This window comes from Hyperolius riggenbachi, chromosome 10 (assembly GCF_040937935.1).
Source record: "Hyperolius riggenbachi isolate aHypRig1 chromosome 10, aHypRig1.pri, whole genome shotgun sequence".
In the NCBI taxonomy this organism is placed as follows: domain Eukaryota; kingdom Metazoa; phylum Chordata; class Amphibia; order Anura; family Hyperoliidae; genus Hyperolius; species Hyperolius riggenbachi.
The window spans coordinates 42,604,910-42,626,506 of NC_090655.1; the positions used below are offsets into that span (position 1 = coordinate 42,604,910).

At 42.3% G+C, this 21,597-nt stretch overlaps 1 protein-coding gene across 7 annotated transcripts in view; it reads left to right on the forward strand.

The window, feature by feature from the left end:
* PPP3CB (protein phosphatase 3 catalytic subunit beta) overlaps positions 1–21,597 on the forward strand; it is a 101,810-nt gene that overhangs the window by 18,838 nt on the left and 61,375 nt on the right. For all 7 annotated transcript variants that reach the window (XM_068257389.1, XM_068257390.1, XM_068257393.1 and 4 more), the window contains exons 2-3: positions 18,267–18,467; positions 20,983–21,107. In XM_068257389.1, coding sequence (XP_068113490.1) covers positions 18,267–18,467; positions 20,983–21,107 — 326 coding nt within the window. The remainder of the gene's footprint in view (positions 1–18,266; positions 18,468–20,982; positions 21,108–21,597) is intronic.

Here is a 21,597-nt window from a genome sequence, read left to right on the forward strand (position 1 = left end):
CCCTATGTGGATCAAAGGCGCAAACCAAGTCCGCCACTTTGATCTTCTCCAGGACTAACTAGCGCCGAGTCATGGGTGGGTGAACCTGAAAAATGATTGGGAAGGGTTTAGCTTTGGTGAGTCTGTACGTTCTTGCAGCTTCATTTTTTAATTCTTGACTGGCAGGAGTGAAACTGACATGATTCAACAGATGCTTTTTTGCATAGCAGGTTGCAAGGTGTGGTCATTTTTGTTACTGTAGCCCAGAGAGGTTCATATTAATATTGAATTCTAGAATAGTGTTGCTCCTATCATGTGCTAAAGCAGGACGTGATCACAGCAAATCAGAGCCTTACAAATCAGTAATCTGATCAGTGATAATATGCTTCTAGACAAGTTCTTGTTCATCAGGCAGCCCTATTCAGGAGCCAATATGCCCAGTTCAGGAAGCAGTAGAACATTTGTTTTTTCTATTGGCAGCAGTTGGGGAGGAGGTCCAGTGAGTCGGTTGTCATTGATCTGCCTTCTGGGATGTCATAGCTTTTTTTTTTCTTTTATTTTTTTTGTAAACTCAAACAATTTGGCGAATCACCGGCTGCAGGGTCATATGTTTGTCATTGTTTGCATTGTAGTGGAATGCAGCAGGAGCTTTGCATCTCCACCACAACACAAAAAATATGTGAAACTGGCCTCAGTCAGCGGATCAGCAGGACAGCCAGGCAATTTGCATTGTTTAAAAGGAAATCAATATGGCAGCCGCTAAAACCCTACACTTTTTTTTTTTTTTTTTACCTTTTGTCATTTCATAGCTCATTTTGCAAATGATACATGAACACAGTTTGTGGCTGCAGCCCTGTGAGTGTCTTGTTTGTCAACTTGTAAAATTTGACATGACTGGAAATATTCTTGGAGATCACAGTTCCTTTAGGCTCACTTAAATATAACCAGGCCAAGCGGGTTTTTTTGTGGATTCATGCTTGCTAAAATGAATGACATACTTTTTAAGACGTCATAAATATAATTATTAACAGAGCCAAGCTTACTCACAATGGAAAATCAATAATGGGTAGCAACAGAATGCTTATGTTAGTAGTGCTTGCAAAATTAGGATCAACCTATCTGCCACCCTGTGTGTTTCAAGTTGCTGATGTGACGTACTGAGTAAATCTTTAAGGATATCTAGACTTGAAATTTCTCCCCCCCCCCCCAACAAAAAACACAAAAAAAATAAATTTGCTCCTCGATGTAGCTACGACTTTCTGTTTTTCCACACCTGCTTAGATGTGAGGCTCCCGATTGCCTGTTGTTTACAAAGCCTTTGTCATAACCAGTACAGTAGACTGTTTACTGTACTCAAGAGGGTTGTGCCAAATTCAACTGCTGTGCTGCTGTCCTCCAAACTCAACACGGCTGTGTTTTAATAAGCAGTGGAAGTCTTCCTATCTATAGCTTTGTACACACACTGGACTTGGCCATTAGTGGCCATGTTGGCTGAGAATCTGGCATATGTAGAGGTGTTCTTCAAGGTCACTTAACCACTTAACGACCACGGTCAGCCGATCGGCGGACCTAGGTGTTAAGTGGTTTTACATGGACACGGCCGCTCGAGCGGCCTTTCCATGTCAGTTCACGGAGGGTGTCTCCGTGAACTGCCTGCGAGCCGCGATCAAAATGTAAACCCGCGGGGAAGAAATCCCCGCTGTTTACATCATAAAGCAAATCGGTGATCCCTGGCCTCTGATTGGCCGGGGATCGCCGGCATCTGATAGGCTGAAGCCTAGCAGAGGCGGTCCAGGACGCATCGCCGTCCTGTGCCGCCCAGGGGACGGAACAGAGGGAGGTAAAGAGGGAGGTCCGATATCGCTGCGATACCCCCCCCCCCTCCCCCCGGCTAACCACAAATAGCCGGCAGCGATCAGACCCCCCCCCCCCCCCCCCCGGCAGGACATCACCCTAGTGGGGAAAAAAGGGGGGGGGGGGAGTCTGGTCGCCCTGGCTGCCACACGATCTGTGCTGTGGGCTGGAGAGCCAACGCAGCACAGATCTGAAGAAACAAGCCTGGTCCTTAAGTGGTTAAAGATCAGGCATACCAGATTTTTAAATGGCAGTGAGGGGCAAGTGCATGTTTCCCCTCCTTATCTCACTTGCCGGAAGCTGCGCCCTGCTGTTGTCCCTCTTCTTCTTTCCATAAGAATTGCTTGCCTGTAGCCAAGGGAAATGCCTATGTAAAGGGTCCCATACACTCGATTGCAAATCGGTTGACCAATCGACCGATTGGCGGCCGATTTCGATCAATTTCAATCGATCTGGCAGGGTGGAAAATCTAGATCGATCTGTTGAGATTGCTTATCAGTTTGCATTGGCCCTAATGGAAATCTTATGGCAAAAAAATGTCATCAGATCGATTTGGAAATCTGTTACTAGTAAAACATGTTCCTAAACACACCAGATAGATAGGAAATCTATGTGATGATCTATCTGCTGCTAATCTAACAAGTGTATGGCCACCTTAAGATTTTGGCCACAACTGTCACCCTCGGGATCAAGTCCCAATTTTTACAAATGTTATTTATAGTGAGTGTGTGTGTATATAACCGAGGCAAACTCCTTTTTGAAAATGAAGGCTCCAGGCATGTATGAGCATGAGTCCTCATGCTCAACGCTAATGCCTCTCCATTCTGTTGTAATAGCCCTCATAAGTCCCGGCCAGGTCATGTAATACTGCGCAAGTGCTAGCCTGGTGTCCATGCACATGCAGGCTAAGCTAGATTATGGGTTACACTGGAAGACAAAGACATCAATACTAATCCAGGAGAGACTGGATTTTTTTTAAACCCTTCCAATTTTTACTTAAAGGAGAACTGTAGTGAGAGGTATATGGAGGCAGCCATGTTTCTTTCCTTTTAAGCAATACCAGTTGCCTGGCAGCCCTGCTGATCTATTTGGCTGAAGTAATTGCTGAATCACACCAGAAACAAGCATGCAGCTAATCTTGTCATATCTGTCAAAATTGTCAGAAACACCCGATCTGCTGCATGCTTGTTCAGGGCCTATGACTGAATGTATTAGAGGCAGATGATCAGCAGGATAGCCAGGTAACTGGTATTGCTTAAATGGAAATAAATATGGCAGCCTCCATATACCTCTCACTACAGTTGTCCTTTAACATATGTCTGGTATCTCTGACATAGGCTACTTACCAGATGCTCTCCAAGGGAACACTTCCTGACCATGATTGGTCTGCCCTGGGGGGGGGGGGGGGGTAACTGGCTTATAGATCTTTGGCAGATGGGGAAAGATAGCAAAACTGTCTATTTTGTTTCTAAGAACTACCATACTTTCCAAGTATGGAAAGGCAAAAAGATCTTGATGGGTTACTGTGGGTTTCCATTTAGGGCTGGTTCACACGTGCGTTTTTGTGGCATTTAACGCCGCGTTTTTTGGGATCTACCGCTGTCCCATTCAAGTGAATGGGAGCGTTTAGAGCTGGCTTTTGCAGGCTTTCATAAAAGCCTGGCGGTAGATCCCAGCATTGCGTCTAGTCTCGAAAGCAACATGTTGCTTTCAGAGGCGGTCAACGCCAGGAAACAATAGCAGAGACCCGAACTGCTAGCCTTGAACGCTTCCCAAAAGCCTTTAAAAGCTAGCGTCTAAAACGCTGGCGTTTAAACGTGGCGCCGAGCGAAAGCTTGGCAGAAGCCCATGTGATCCAGGCCTTAGACAAGGCATGGGCAAACTTGGCCCTCCAGCTGTTAAGGAACTACAAGTCCCACAATGCATTTGCCTTTGAGTCATGACTGTGGCTGTAAGACTCCTGCAATGCATTGTGGGACTTGTAGTTGCTTAACAGCTGGAGGGCCAAGTTTGCCCATGCCTGCCTTAGACGCTCATAAACTACACTATTGTTCAGCTGTCTTATGACCTCTGCTCTATATGACTCACTATCAAAGATCACTCTGGTTCACCCTTTGTCTGTTTTGATATCAGGATTGTGTTTCAATGTGGCAAAAGGCTTGAATTCCCCCGTATGACATTGGACATGAATCTGGCACTAGATTACATCTGCAACTCAGGTGTGCTCTCAGAATTGATGGGATAAAAATCTGGGGCCCATAGGGAATTAACGTTTTCTCTTGAGTCATCTCCAGGTGATCATTTTTATAGTCTCTTTAGAAGTTTAAAAAGTATCTATAAGTTAGAGAAAAAGTACTACTGTATCAAAATCATTTTAAGGATTTTATTCCTTTCCGGAGGCATTTTATGAAAAGATGTGAAAATATCACCTAGGCGAAAGTCAATTGCATATGGGACTGGGTTCCTTACCGAGGAATGATATTGGTTTGGTCTCTCATATTTCAGGTAAATAGACAAATTGTGACAAAGGTCCTTGATCTCTACAAACCTGCGTCCCAGATTTTTTTCCATTTAGAAAAATGTATCAAACAAACCTGTTGACCTCAAATAAGGTCTGAACAAATTGAAACTATGGGTGGGAGCACTAAATATAGACCGAATCCTCCTTTTATCCCCGTTTCTTTGCTGTTCCACTGAAATTGGCCTGAAAACCTGATTCACCCCGCTGTAATGCTTTTTTTTGGGGGGGGGGGGCTGTAACATTCAGTCACTGTTGACTAGGGAAGCAATAGCAGTAGAATCCCTTTATAGTAAACTCCAAGGAACCAGGGAAAGTAGTTTACTATATCAGACTTGGGCATACATTGTATATTTATCCAGAGGCATTTGCTGAGGACTGAGTTTACTATATCCAGAGGTTTATTATAACAAAGTTTACTTAAATGAGATTTTACTGTATACAATTTTTTTTTTTTTTTAGCCGAAACAAAAGCTTTGTGACAGTTAGCCTTTCCTTAAAGTGTACCTGAGATGAATTAAAGGGAAAAATTCATACGTACCAGGGGCTTCCTCCAGCCCCCTTTGGCTTGATCGATCCCTTGCCGCCGTCCTCTGCTTCCTGGATCCTCCGCAATCCTTCCGGTAATTTCGGCCAGTCTGTACAGGTGCAGTGCGGCCGGGAGCGTTCTGTACCTGCACAATAGTACTGTGCAGACACTCCCGGCTATGGCATGCACAGTAAGCCCCAGCTCCCGACGTTACCAGGAGCCATAGCAGAGGATCCAGGAGGCAGAGGATGACTGCGAGGGAGCGATCAGGCCGAAGGGGGTTGGAGGAAGCCCCAGGTATGTATGAATTATTCATTTTTATTTATTTTATTTTTTTTAAATTAATCTCTGGTTTACTTTAAAGAGAATCTGTATTGTTAAAATCGCACAAAAGTAAACATACCAGTGCATTAGGGGACATCTCTTATTACCCTCTGTCACAATTTCGCCGCTCCTCGCCGCATTAAAAGTGGTTAAAAACAGTTTTAAAAAGTTTGTTTATAAACAAACAAAATGGCCACCAAAACAGGAAGTAGGTTGATGTACAGTATGTCCACACATAGAAAATACATCCATACACAAGCAGGCTGTATACACCCTTCCTTTTGAATCTCAAGAGATCATTTGTGTGTTTCTTTCCCCCTGCAGCTATCTTCCACTGAAGTGACAGGCTGTTTCTTCCTGCAGAGTGCAGACAGCTCTGCCTGTATGTAATTCCTCAGTATGTGAAAGCCCAGCCAGCTCAGAGGAGGATTTATCCAGCTTGTAAAAGATGAGAGAAGAGAGAAGCTGTCCTAAACTAAATAATACACAGGCAGTGTGCAGAGATGGGCCTGGAGGGGGGCTATGCATCACAGAACCACAACACTGAAGAACTTGGCAGCCTTCCAGACACAGGCTGACAAGTCTGACAAGAGAGAGATAAGTTGATTTATTACAGAGATGGTGATAGTAGAACGTGCTGCAGTAAGCCAGAACACATTACAATAGCTTTTGGAACTTGTAGGATGATAAAAAACAGGATGCAATTTTTGTTACGGAGTCTCTTTAAGGTATCTAGCAAGTTTAAAACTTACCACTACAAAGTATCACCTGTTCGTCTTCAGCAACTGTCTGTTCACTGCCTATGTATGTACTGAGACATTTGGGCCAATCCCTTATTCACTAATGGGTGGCTGGGGCAGGAGTCAGGACCACAGTGACTCTTTCTAGCATAACAAGTAAAGTTCTTAAAGAACAAGCGACACCTATGCTAACCTAGAAATAAAAAACATATATAAGTAAATACTACTTCTACTTACATAACAGATGTATTGTGCTATCCACGTAATGATTCCTGTCAATTTTATAAAGGAAAAGCAGAAAATCCTATTCTAGGCGGTGGCCATCTTGCCAAGCTAACGCTGACATCATATCCTCCCTGACTCATGGTTCCCCCCCCCCCTTCCCCCCCCTTTCTCTTGCTCATTGTGTATTCATTAGCGGCCCTCCTCAAAGAGTCTTCAGACACTCCCACCGAGGTGTATACTATACTAGGAACTGCACTCTTTTTTTTTTTTTTTTTTTTTTTTTTTTTTTATTTACACATCCAATCACTGAGTCACCTCAGCCTTGCTTGTAAACACAAGTGATCAGAGGGTGTTTCTGATAAGCAGCTAGGCAGGGAAATAAATGGAAGAGGAGGAATATATTATAGATAAAAAGAACTCCCAGCATTCAACTGTTTGGCACTAGGGCCAGTGCTCCTAAAGTATGTGATAACTCCAAACCATAACAGCAGAAAAACTTTTGAATGCAGGATTAGCATCTTTAGCACTTAATACACTCAGACTAGTTGCTGTTTTGAAAATTTACCTAAAAAGCTTGTGCAATGATTCTCTAAGAATGTTCTCATCTGAGCGGTTCGTTTCCGATCAGCAAAAGCGCTGCTTGTACCATTTTCTGAGCGTTTTTGCTCAGTAGAACGTATAGGGAAATCGCAAAGCGCTTTATATAGTGATTTCCCCAGCGCTTTAATAAATTAATACATTGCATTTGTTTCTGGGTCAAAGAGTTCACTTCCTGACTTGCGTCAGGAAGTGAAAAAAGCCGTATCGCTCTGCAAAAGCGTTTAGAAAAGCGCTTTAAAAAAAAAAACCGCTGCGCCCACCTGAACGCCTGGAGGGGAAAAAAAATTGCCCACAAAATCTTAGATGTAAACAAATCCTTATTTTCTCCCACATATATGGTTTCTTTTTCAATGCACCAAAATCTTGCACGAGTTTGGATGTTCCCTTTTTCACTGAACAATTTCTGTTTCCTTTTCCTTAGCAGCGGCAAAAGTCCAGGAAGTTTAATTTTGGGAGTAATGATTTATTCATAACGAGGAAGAAAGACCTTTTTACTTTAATGATGTATAAACCTAGCCCAATTGATTTCTGTAAAGTGTTATTTTTAGAAGTAGGTCTACATTAAGCAATACGATAAATGGCAACATCCTGTATCAGCTAGCATACATATATTGAGTGTTTGTGTTAGCTATACAGTTCTCATTTGATTTGAAAAACAGTTAAAGCAATTACCTAATCAGCACCTGTCATCCATGTATTACCTTAAAAAGAAAAATCCTTATTTTTTCCTGTTGTCAGTTCGCTTACATATTTGCTGTATTTAAGTAATGCTATTCTGGACCTACTTTGCCATCTCGTGTTGCTGTCAGTCTTAATCTTTAGTTTGATGAGCAACAAATTAGTTTGAAGTATGTTACAGATTTTAAAACGGGAGCTGAACTCAGATTTTCCTCTCTGCTGTAAAAGATAAGCAACAATATAATAACCTTTAAAGAAAAACATTTCCTTGTTAAAGCTGATAGAAATCCTGCAATACATTTGCAGTGTGTCTACTTACTGCTTTCATGGAAACAGAGATAGGGTCTATTGAGCGGCGGGGACCCGGCGGAACGGCACGGAGGGCGCAGACGGTGTCCTCCGTGCCTTCAAATGCGGTGCAGGTATTTAACTTTTTTTTTTAGATTTGGCCTCGGAAGTCCCTCCCTGGCGTTCAATTTTCCCAGGATTTCTGTGCAAACAGTGATAAAATTTATTTTTAAAACTTTTTTTTTTTTTTTTCCTGTAACTTGCCAAAATGTGTCAAGCAAGGGTCTAGTATACAGTGCAGGAGAGTATTGATGTGTATGCACGTTTATACTGTTCACAGCATGTTTTTTTGGACGGACATTTCTGTCCATACTGCTAGGGAGGTTAAAGTGAACCCGAGGTGAAAATAAACTGATGAGATAAACAATTATATTTATCCTCCTACTCCTAAAAATGACTTTTTAAGACATCCCAGGATTTTATTTTATATTTAAACATTTAGAAAGTTGATTGAACATTTTGTTGTCTCTGCTCAGTTGCAGTCTATTAAGTGTCCCTAAATGAAAATACATGAACTATGTTGACCCTTTCTCTCTCCATCTGCTCTCAGAAATATGTAGAAAATGTATTTTGTTACAAAAAACTTTTATGGCTGTAATTTGCTTATCAGTGATGTTTACTATATTCTTGACAAGCTCCTGACAAGACAGAAGCTGTCATTTCCAGCCTTAAAAATTAACTATTTCAGGCAGCAAAATAAAACAAGTAAAACTCCCTGGTTATTAATATGTTTAGTACTGTACATACACATGTTTATCTCATCACGTCACATGTCACCTCGGGTACACTTTAAGGACCTGGGTTGGAATATTTCTTTTAGGTTTGGATGGGTTAGTAAAAGGACAGAGGTGCTGTAAAATTTGTATTACTTTCTGGTTTGAGACATTTCTGCTCACTGAGAGCAGGAGTGGAAGTGGATGTTTACCAGTGAGGTCAGAGCGATAAAAGCCTGTTTGTAGCATGGAAAAGAACGTCTATATGGTTTTCACTGCCAAGTGAGTCCATCCATGTTGAAAGCTTTTTCCTCAGAACAGGGTTTCAAACTAGTTACCCTTTTCAAAGCAAATCTTTTTTTGGGCTGGAGTTATAATTTACAAGTAAAGAGTTGATATTTATATATTTAGTTTGCTTTCAAGGTGTGTTATGCCATACTAGCACACAGTGCTGCTTGGATACCACTTTTCACTATCTTGATCTAATTCGGATCCGGATACCCAGATATCCGATCTGGGTCGGATATCCGAGTTTAAAATTTTCCAATCCAAATCGCATATCCGACCTAAGTATCTAGCCGTATTTGGATATCCGGTTAGAAAACCGGAAGTGACCTGAAAATGGCTTAAAATGCTTCCAAGTGTCTCTTTAAATAGCAAAAACCCCTTTCGGAGGTCTCTCTTCTCTCTCTAGGCCTGGATGCCATTGAACGTGATTTTGATTTCTGCTCTGATATCTAAACTAACTATCCGCTCGGATTTCAGATGAGAAATCCAAGTTTGCTCAGATAGTCTATTCGGATTTTAAAAAATATCCAAATTGCTATTCAAAGTTCGGATAGTGGAAAAAGTTTGGATTATCTGGGTAGTTCGGATATCAAAAATTTTGCTGAGCACCACTGCTAGCACACACTGGAAAATATGATGTTTGCTATTTTTGTGCCACCTATTGCTTGTCCTTCATAAGAATTCATTAAAATGATAGAGGCTGGTGATGACTGCTTATTCTGCTGGTAATGGGATGAGATATTAGTCATCTTTACTCTGTTCAAAACCCCAAATCACTTTTTTTCACCTCTGTCTGAGCCTTAAAAGTGGGTTGCTTCAATAGAAAGTGGTGGTAAGGCTACACTCTCCTTATCCCCAAGTGAGTCTGTTTGGATTTGATGTTAACTGGTCCACACAGGAACCAATTCTCTCATGAGGCAAGGTGAAACATTTGCATCAGGTGCAGAGATTACAGGGGCAGCATGGTTGTACTGTGTTTACACTAACAGCATGCAGTCAGAGTAGAAGGAGAAGGAAGAGGAGAGCGAGGTGAAGAGGTCATCATTGGGGAAAAGTAGCTTGTTGTGCTGTGTGAGGAGTCTGACAGTAAGTGAGGAGGCAGGAGAGCAGCATTGTTTCATTTGACTTGCACAGCAGAAGGTAGGAGATGGCTCTGCTGTCCTAAATGAGGAGGAATGGAGTGGCTGAGGGTGAGCAGTTTGCTTCTCACAGACTCACAGCCAGCCAGTGTGCTATTGTGTTGAGCTGCAGCATGTCATGTGAGAACATTAAATGAAGCAGAGTAAATTGTCGGGTGCCGATCATTCCAAATTGGGGTGGGGGGGGGGGGCATCCTTACAAGTTTGCCTCGGGCAGCAAAAAGTCTAGAGTCGGCACGGAGTCCACATAAGCCATAGTGGCATTTTTAAAAGTGATAAACTATCTTTGTTGAAAATGTTGCTGTGTACCGTGTGGAAACAAGCCTGTTTCCTCAGTTGCAGATCTGGAAAGAAGCACAAGTTTTCATGGTTCTACATTGGAATCAATTCACACAGTTTCCACCAGTGCTTTTGCATTTTTGGTAAAATATAGATATATATAGAGGCACCTACCCTCTACTCCTTATTCTGCTAAGGTTTTTTTTTTTTTGTATTGACCTGAGGAAGTGGACCATGACTCGCGAAGCATTTTGTGAATTTTTAAAAATATTTTTTCCAGTTGTACTGGTCCCTGTGTCTTCTGGAGAGGTAAGCGATTACCTCCCAACGTTATGTTTTAACACCCATATGTCATATATTTTGGGTGCCTCCACTCCACCCTTCTAGTGGTAAAAAAAAAAAAAAAAACACTGCTGCATGCATTTCTTCAGAACAAAAAAAAACACATGTGGTTCAGTGCAACTGGTACAGTTCTTTTATTTGAACTGCAAATACATGACAAATGCACTACATTTCACTGAAAATGGAAGCTCTGTTCTATGCCTTGGGAACAAGACAGAAATGAAAGCTGTACAGTCTAATTTAAAACATCTTTGGCGTTTTGGCCCTTTTGCATTAGATGCGATCTTTAAAAAGGCGATCACAGACCTTTTGTGGATCGTAACAGCACCGGGATTTACATTCATATTGTGGTTCTTATTTTACACTAGCGGCCTTTTTGTGCCTGAACGCTATCATTGGCCTGTGTTATTCTTGCCACAATCCAGTTTCATTCCTGACAGCTGCAAGGTGCAATCGCACCAAGTGGAAAAAGCAACTTGCTTGCTTGAGCTTGCAATTACGCTTGCTAGTGGGAAAGTACAGTAGTAGTGCCAGTCAGTGCCAGTATGTTCTGTATTGTTCAAGCAGTTGGAGAGGTACAGGCTGAATTTTAGGTCATGGTAAATAGTTTTAACCAGGGCTGTGGAGTCTGTACAAAAAACATCCGAATCTATCTCCTCAGTTTATGAAACCACTGACTCCAACTCCTACTCCAGGTACACAAAATTGCTCCGACTCCACAGCCCTGGTTTTAATGCGGACCTCTGGAGTTTAGTTACGGTAAATAAAAGTATCTTCATCTTTGATTAATATTTTCCCTTAGCTGTACTCTTTCAAAGGTTACTGAAAACTGCATTTCTGCTTTTATAAACTCTAGTTTTCTGGGGTTACGTTAAGGGGGATGAAACTGAAAACCTATGTACTTACACCCCTGCCTTGGTGCACTGTATTATGAATGGGTCATGCTTTTGTCCACTATTTCAAACTGTTTTTGTTGAATTCACCTGACGCAGTGCAGTGAAAATACTGAATATGTAATTATTTTCTCTCTAAATAATATACATAGACCTACTTTCTTTCATGGCAAGTACTGTAGAAGTAGGATTACACAATGATGTCTTTGTTTGAGAACACAGCATGTATTAGTTAACCTTGTTGCCCAACACATTTGAGGTGAATAAGATACAAAGGTGTATGAAAATATTTAGTATAAGAGTACAGTGTTCTCCCCGGATTTTTTTTCCAGCCAGGGGGCTTTAAAAAGTAGCCGGGTGGGACACGACGGGGAATGCAGGGTCGGCACAACTCTGCTTACAGCATAGGAGGAAGAGGATGAGGCAAGCTGATGACAGTTGGGTGTTTACCAAAATTAGCCGGATGGAGAAACTGGTTAAAAGCGCCGGGGGAGAGTATACTTTGGTTTCAAAACACCTACCTAGATAGTTGTTATGTGGCTTAAAGCAAAACTGTACTGTTGGATTGCCTTGTGGGAGGGGTTGAAAGTTGTTGTTGTCCCGTTGCAAAGAACCAAGTGGTCATTGTAGACGCCTACTAAAATTTAAATTGGGCACAGGCACTTAGCTGGAATATAGCAAAGTACTTAGTGGTTTTATAGTCACAGGGTGCTTGGTTTAGGTTATTTTTACTAAGGATATGATTTTAGACATCAAATAGGAATAAACCTTAGGGGAAGGGGATTAAAGAAACTCTGAAGCCACTTAAACAACTTTTTACCTTTTTATTTGTTAGGCATGTTTGGCGCTGTTAAAACGCTGCTATCCCGTGGCAGAACAATGTATTTTTTACCCCCCAAATCCCCCGTTCAAAATCCACAACTTTCTTAGTCGTGGATTTTGCTGCCCAGGAAGGCAGAGCTTTCGGCTGCAGCTCTGCCTCCATTCCCGTCAATCAGCGCGTATCTCCGCCTCTCCCCCGCCCCTCAGTGAAGAAAGACTGAGAGGGCTGGGGAGAGGCGGCAATCCGCTCTGATGGCTGTGTGTAGAGGCAGAGCTACAGCCAAAAGCTCTTCCTCTATGCGGAAGCACTCCCCGCAATGTGCCACATGGGATTTGGGGGGTAAACTCTCGTTCTGCGGCGTTTTAACAGGGGCAAACATAAAAGGTAAAAAGCCATTTTTAAATTGGCTTCAGACTCTATTTAAGTTAGGGGTTAGGAATGAAAGGGGCTTTATTGTGGGATACCTGATCCACTAGGAACAGCACTGAAAAACCTTGACAAGGCTACTAGCAGAATATCAGTAATGGCACATTACAGGAGTGGCTAGATGGTGTACTTGAAGTGGCTGGATAGTGTATTGTGTACCTTTTTGATGTAGATGATCAGGGTTCAAATCCTGACTAAAGCTAATAACTAACTAGTAAGAAGTCCTTGGGCAAAACTCCCTAATGGGAGAAGGGTTGCTTACTGTGTGCGCCCCGGTTGGCTTTAGCTGCCCGGAGTTAAAGCCAACACAGACGAGAACAAACAATGTGTGTGGCACTCATTAAATAATGAGAATGTGGAAAGGTGCCCGTTGTCTGCCTCTTGTTTTGAGTTAAAGCTAGCATGCCTGATCTTTAGGGGACTTCAGGGGGATCACATACACCTGCTAGATTCTAGTCCTAGGCAGTCTTTTTCAGCCACTTTTGCAATTCTATACTTATTACAAGATTGCAATCCCTTCATAAACGCTCTATGTGTAGCCGTTTTGCGATTTTTAGTAAAAGTGATTGGTGTGAAAAAGCCCATAGGATTTAATTGCGCTTTTCAAAACACTGGAAAGTGCTAGCAATCAGAAAATATCTCTGTGTGAGAAATGGACTCAATGGATGGTGGAGCGAGATGGGAGTGGATGGATACAGCACTAATCGGTGTTACCTGATTACAATGGGAAAATGATTGGTGAAATTCAGTGACATCAAGTTGAAAAGGTATAGAAGAGAACAGGCTTGAGGAGTCGGAGAAATTTTGGGTACCTGGAGTTGGAGTCGGTGATTTCATAAACTGACGAGTCGGGAGTAGGATGATTTTGTACAAAATCCACAGCCCTGGTAAGTATTAGACTAAGGAGTCGAAGTTTGAGTCGAAGATTTTTATACTGACTTCACAGCACTGGAAGGACTGGGTGAAACCTAGGAGCCAGAGCTGCTAAAAATGTAAAGCTGCTGCACATGTTTTGGATTTTTGTCAGTGGACCTTGTTCTCAAGAGTTTCCTTCTGGCTCCTAGATTGGACAGATTGGCTTCAAAGTTCCGTGTTCATTTGTCGGCCACGGGGGTCATGTTCAAGATTGCACATTGAATAGGGACATATGCCAGGTGGCTTAAAGGAATCATCAGGGAAATGAAAAAAAGAGCTTTACTTACCCGGGGCTTTTTCCATACCCTGGCAAGCCGATATGTCCCGTGCCGCAGCTCCGGAGTCCCGGGATCACCTCACTTTCATCTACTGCGCCTGCACGAGCGCTGCTGTCAATCACACTAATGTTGTCGGGAGTGTTCTGCGCAGTTGCAGAATTAAATGTATGGTGCAGGGCTGTCCGACTTCAGTCCTTGAGGGCCATATCCATGCCAGTGTTTTTACGATAGACTGAGAAATGGAAAAATATGTTCTACTTAAAGAACCACACTTATCCTGATTCAGTACCATCAATTAATTTGAGCTGTGCCATAAACTGGTATAGTGGAAGTTGAACAGAAAACAGTGGCTATCAGTGATGTTGAAGCTGGATGGCACAGGAATAGGGCTTTAGATCAGTTGTCAGGAAGGTTTATGTAAGGGCACCTGATTGCAGTCCATGTTGGATGCAATAAATTGGCATATTATTGAGAAATGCAGTAGAAGTTGACTGCAGGGGCATCTGCAGGTTTTGGCTTGAAGGACAACAGAAGCGATAGGGATATGGAGGCTGCCATATTTATTTCCTTTTAAACAATACCAGTTGCCTGGCTATCCTGCTGATATATTTGGCTGCAGTAGTGTCTGAATAACACCAGAAACCATCATGCAGCTAATCTTGTCAGATTTGAAAAACGCATCAAACACCTGAACCTGTTATCTTGCTGCAGGCTTGTTCAGGGTCTATGGCTAGAGGTATTAGGGGCAGAAGATCAGCAGGACAGCCAAGCAACTGGTATTACTTAAAAGGAAATAAATTTGGCAGCCTCCATATTCCCCTTGCTTCAGTTGTCCTTTACGTTTTCGTTATGTTTTGGGTGCTATAGTAATAAGCTGAAGTGAAACTGGCACATAAGGTTAGATGCTTTGTAGCAGATTCATACACTGCAGAAATCTTTGCTTTTAAAATGCGCTCAGTATTGTAAAATCTGCATTTTCTTCTGGAAGCAGTTGTTGCCACTCGCAGAGTCCCTTTGGCTTTTGCAGTGCATTATGGCCCAGACTGCTTTTCACCCTCCCATTCAAGTCCTTTTGGGAGGTTTGTGGCCCAAACTGCCAGCCTCCTTTCCAGATGCTGAGTGTTTATGCTCAGAACTTCATTTTCAACGCTTCACAAAGCAGGCTGGCAGCTCTCAATGTGGCCCTGCTATACATTAGACAAATGTAAAAGTCTTGTTTCCTTAACTAAACAGAAGGACATCCAATGCTTCTAAATATAATCCGTGTTGAGTCCTACAAATACCAAAGTAAACTAAGTTTTGCAACCTCCAGGTGGGCGTAACCTTGTTGTTGTTTTGATTTTTGTTTGACTGTGTTTATCATATTGAATGTCTGAAAATATTGCACAGTTCACGTCTATCCTTAAGAAGGTTTTGTACTTCTTCATCCGTAAGTTTATATATTTCAGTGGGTGGTCACTTGAGCTGGCCTCTGTGTCTCTTCATCGCTTCCATATCAGAAGCTGCATACACCCCTCAGATTTTCATTGGCTGAGATGATCATTCCTGATCTCTTTAGGCACATGTGACATGCTACATTGTTGCCCAAGGACCAACCTCTGTTCTTGTGGGAACGTCTATTAATGTTTCTATAGCACTGCTTTCCTTGGGCATCCTTCCATTTCCATAGAACAGAACAGGGGCGCCCAGCAGAGAGTGAACATGTCTGTACAGCGGCAGTTCCCAGACTTTCATCCAGACCAATTGCAAATAATTGTTTCAGGCAACAGCAATGTAAAGTCTATACATGTTTACTATGTTACCGTATTTGGCTCATCCTCATTCCACGTTCAGCATGGTCTTGTACGTCGAATACCCATTTCACACATTGCGTTTTCATTCTCTGAAGGTAAATGAGAATGGTATTCTGAATGTAATATCGCAATGTTACACTGGTACTCTTAAAGTTTGTGAACTTTTTCAGATTTTCTCTGTTTTCTTCTAGTATGCAGAAACCAGTAATTACCCACCTCTGGTCTTAAGGTGGCCACACAACATACAATTTTTAAACAACTTTTCAACTTAAGAATTGCAATCAATTTTTCTGACTAACAGTTAAAAAAAAATCTAACAAATGTACCACACATGCGTGGTCAATATTTACCCAGTTATAAATTTTTTTTTTTTTTATGAAAACTGTTTGGAAGTATACCTGTATCTACCACACACCATTCAATTTTCATAAAAATTGATTGGAAGAATCCAGCACCGATTCGATTTTTATAGAATAAAAACAGGATATCTGATCGGATTTCTTGCTCTAATAAAACAAAAAAGCTTTTGATTTTTCAGAAAATACAATCCTTTTTATTGAATTGACAGATCAGTTTATTGTATCTTGTGTGGCCACCATTAATTCACTAGGATTTGTTTTTGCTTTACCGGTGCACAAGTCTACGCAGGGACACCACCACCTGCAATCCATGGATATTGTTTACCAGTGAAGAGCTGGCGCGCAACTGGTACAGCCATTTTGCTGTATTGGAGTACGTCAGGCGAATAGACAATTTTGGGCGGAGCCCTTGCTCAGGTGCACACCCCACTAATCACCAAGCCAATTTCTCACTAAGGTGACATCCTTAATCAACCCAATATAAACCCTTTTTATACAAAACATACATGAATCTAAAAAAACTACATTTAAATGTCTACCCCACTGAGAGCCTGGAAAGCTGTCCGCTTAAACTAGGTACGAACTATCAAACTCCTTTTACAGCTAAAGGCTCATTCACACTATGTGCTGAGCTGTCAGTTTTGACGCAACGCACATAGTGTACGATCCACATGGCAACATGAAAGTCCATAGACTTTCATGTTACCATTCACACTACAGGAGTGCGTTCCCATGCGTTACGATGTAACGCTTCTGGGGACATAAAATCGCACGACGCACACGTTTCCCGATGGGTACGGCTGCCGGCGTCTGCGCTCTAGCGCTCCCTGACGTGCATTCCGTACGTTGGCCTTGCGATGGCAGCGCAAGCACGAAATCGTGTTCGTGCTTGTGTTGTGTAGTGTGAATGAGCCCTAATATATTTCAATCTATGATATGAATAAGAACTAACTATACAAAAATCCACAAATGAGTTCATTCTTTCACTCATTTATTTTAAGAAACATTTAACACTTGTGGGTAAATTCAGAAACCTGAATATAATAGAATACAATAATAGAAACCTGTCTAACACGAACCACCTTAGCTGTGTGGCCATGGTGTACGAATTGGCTCAACACTGGGTTTTTGGTTTTTTTAACCTTCTGCTAGTTTTAAAAACACTTTGCTTATATTCTTGAATACATCCCTTGACCTCGAGTTTTCTTACCCCTGTACACCGTACCAAATGGACACTTCAAATTATAAACAGCATAAATACTGAAGGGTTTGATGTGACACTTCATCCACACTTTTCTTCCAGTTTGTGGATGTAAAACAAAGTAACCTTTAATTATGGGGTTGCAACAATTACAACTTATGGTGTGTACACACTTGAAAGATAAATGAAAGATATCAGACCAATTTTACCCCCTTCCATGTAGTATGAGAGCCATACTCTACACAGTCTGTTCTATTGAGCTGCACTCCCCATTAGATAATAATCTTTGCAAGATGCTGCACACACAGATGCTGTACAGACTCAAAAGATCATTATCTGCAAAAGATCTGTTCCTGCAAAAAATCCATTCCTGCAAAATGCATTCTGCACTACACACTGTTAAACCAGGTGTGCATGAGGATCTGCAGATCTCATAGACTATGAATGCATTTTTCAGGAATGGATTTTTTGCAGGAACAGATCTTTTGCAGATAATGATCTTTTGAGTGTGTACAGGCATCTTTGTGTGCAGCATCCTGCAAAGATTTTATCTGATGGAGAGTGCAGCTCAATAGAATAGACTGTGCAGAGTATGGCTCTCATACTACATGGAAGGGGGTAAAATTGGTCTGTGATCTTGCCTTTTCCAAAGACTTTTATCTCAAGTGTGTATGAAGCAAGGCAAGCTAAAGATTCCTGCACGGGTGGCTTTCTCTTCTCCCTTGGATATCTATTCTGCACACTGTTACCAACTTTTTCGACCCCTTTTGTATGCCAACAGGGGTGGCTGTTTAATGTCCGGAATTTATATTTTCTTCTAGTATGTAAATCTTTGATGCATGTCCTCAATAATGAACAAGCAGGCTTTGTTTAATTGGGTTCTCATTGTCTGGTTTAGGTCAAAATTATGTACCGGTAAAGATTATGAAAATTCACAGGCGTTCGCAAACTTTAAAGCACTGGTGGAAATGTATCTTTCTATCAGAAAATGTCGCTTGACACTTTGCTTTTCTTTGTTGTAGCGGTCCCTTTTCCTCCAACACACCGGTTAACATCAGAAGAGGTATTTGACGCTGATGGGAAGCCAAGAGTGGACATTTTGAAGAACCACTTAATTAAAGAAGGTCGAGTAGATGAAGAAATTGCACTTAGGATCATCAATGAGGGTGCTGATATTTTACGACAAGAGAAGACCATGATAGAAGTGGAAGCACCTATTACAGGTAGATTTTTATTTTATTTATCATGCTCCACTGCATCTGGAAAAATAACAGTAAAAACTGATTGCAAGTGGAAGAACCATTATGGTGAAAAATTAACTTTTAAAGGACAACTAAAGTGATAGGGATATAGAGGATGCCGTATTTATTTTCTTTAAAAAAAAAAATACCAGTTGCCTGGCAGCCCAGCTAGTCTGTTTGGCTGCAGTAGAGTCTGAACCACACCAGAAACAAGCATGCAGCTAATCTTGTCTGACCTGACAATAATGCCTGAAACACCTGATCTGCATATGCTTGTGCAGTGCCCATGGCTAAAAGTATTTAAATCAGAGGACTAGCAGGATAGCCAGGCTACTGGTAATGCTTATAAGGAAATACATATAGCAGCCTCCATATCCCTCTCGTTACAGTTGTCCTTTAATATGTATACACACACTTGTTTTTGTGTAAATGGCGCACCGTAAATGTTTATTTCTCGTGTAGCTGTCAATTACCATAGGGATTATAATCTGGCAGCTCTCTCCTCTAGCTAATTAGTTTTGGAGTAGTCCATCACCTAACTAAAATTTTTCAGTTTCTTTTTTCAGAAAGCACTCCCTGGAAAGATCTTATACGAAAATGCCAGCCAGCCTGCCCATTCGTGTATACTCTATACTGGCAGTTGGACCGTGCTGTGCTGCTGCCATACAAGTCATGTCTTTGAATATAAAGGAAATCATGAGAATCCCCCATAAGGAGATGGACTAGTCCAAAACCTGGCAGCGAGGGGAGATTATAATATCTAGCTTGCGTAACCGCTGCATAAGAAGTAAAAACCTTTAGAACAACCTTCAGTTGCTTTAGAACATGGGATTTCCAATGACTTTAAAGAGAACCCAAGGCGGTTACTTGGGGGGCAAATGGGAGACAGAGCCATGTTCTCTGCCTCATGACACGCCTCTGTGTCCCCACACCGCTGCCCCCCCCCCCCCCAACGCCGCACTATAGCTCCCCCAAATTTAGCGACCATATTAGTCGCTATCTTGCTGGGAGAGTAAATAGAGGAGAGGGATTCCCTGTTCAAAACGCCCGCTAGGGGCGTTCCTGCAGGGTTGGGCAAGCTCTCTCTCCCTGGCCGCTCCCCCCCCCCTTCCCTGCACTCTGGGAGAGAGAGATCTCTCCTTCCAGCGTCATGGCCCAGAGGTCACAAAAGTGAAAGTGGACCAGTGCGGCCCACAGGAGTGGCTGTTTTGGCGGCTACCTGAACCGCTTAGCCCCCAGATCAGGTAGCATCTTTTTTTTTTAATATATTTTGAGCCCACTTTGGACGCTCTTTAACCTTCTTTAACAGTGTCGGGCGTACCGCTTGCTCTCCTCAGGGGTCCCCCAGCACTAATTTAACTGTTTGCCTGACTGTAAAAGCGTTAGCTAGCACTAGGCTAGCTAGTATATGTAGCCGGCATCCCCCGAACCAGCCAGTTAATACATTACCCAGCCTGGATCCAGCAAATTGGCGCAGCCTCCCTGGACAGCTCCGGTCTCTCTATGGGGAGGATCCGGTCTGCGCATGACGTCCTGTATAGATACTCCCCATAGAGAAGAGCCGAGCTGTCCGGGGTGGCTGCGCCGATCGCTGGATCCAGGCTGGGTGATGTATTAACTGGCTGGATCAGGTGATCTGGGGGTGCCGGCTATATATACTAGCTAGCCTAGTGCTAGCTAAAGCTTTTACAGCCAGGCAAACAGTTAAATTAGTCCCGGGGACTCTAAAGCTGCAAAACCTCCTGAGCGGCGTAACGCTCAGGAGGTTAAGGACTGATTGCAAACAAGGTCAGCGTTATAGTTTCATCAGTGACTATACTTTGTCAGCTAACCTGGATCCTTTCTTACTTGTCGGGGAGATGCTGGAAACAGAATGAACTGGGCTTGTGCATAAGATATTTCTGGATTCATTATGAGTAACAGTAGCGTCAGTGTTCTCCATTTGTTTAAAGTGCTATTATAGGTGTGTTAAAGTCTTGTATCACTGACAGGTGTGTAAAGAGTTGAGAAGACCCCTTTACTTAGGTTCCTGGTACTTACCCCCCTTCCTCCTTGTCACTTAAAGGATCCCAGAGCTGGAAGACCCTGGTAAAAAGTGAAGGTGCGGTGGGGGGTAGAAGTAAATACTTAACTGCATCTCCTTTTTCCCTCCATCACTTGCTGTTCTCCTGGACTCAGTCCCGTTATTCTCGGCGACTCGGTTAACTTCTAACCAGCACATACTGCGCCAGGCACATGCAGTATGTCCGTTCTGCTCCCCTGTGGCTGCGCATTGATGTCACAGGACAGGGGCACGCCCGCACCTGCGTCCCATCGTGTGTGCTCCACTGCAGTGGCCATCACATGGCTCTGAGAACTGGCTACTGCTGATTGGTGAATGGACCCCTCATCCTTTTACGTTTTGATTAATGTTAACCATTTATTTACTAATGCATGATTAATGACTTGCTGGTTGAACTAAACCTTTTTTCCCTTTGTTTTCTCTCTTGTATTCCAGTGTGTGGCGATATTCATGGTCAGTTCTTTGACTTGATGAAGTTGTTTGAAGTGGGAGGATCGCCAGCTAACACAAGATACCTCTTTTTGGGGGACTATGTAGACAGAGGTTATTTTAGCATAGAGGTAAACTAATCTTTTGAATATATTCTATCCTAATTCAATTCATTTGCAGGGTTAGTAGTCATTAAGTAACCATTAGGTCCTTTATTTGGCTTTTATATTCTTTTATTTATCTAAAATGTGAATCTGTCCCAATGAGTATGCATGAATCAGAACTATGTTAAATGAGAATTCACACCTTGTGGTAACAGAACGAGATGGTTTCAGAATTGTTCAGAGTATGACCTTTAGTTCTGTAAGTTGAGGAATGTTTTTTACATAATCCCTTTTCTTCAAGTCTTTGGTTAGAATCCTATATTGTAAAACTTCAATAAGGGCTCCTTCACACTGGAGGCTTTTTCTGCCTTTTTTCACACGCAGGTGATTTTAAAAATTGCTTGCCAAACGCTTGTGCAATGAATATCTATGAGAAGGTTCATATCAGCGCCGGTCGAGCGCTGTGCGGGCAGCAAAGAGGTGCGTGGACCATTTTGGAGGCGATTCTGCCTCAATG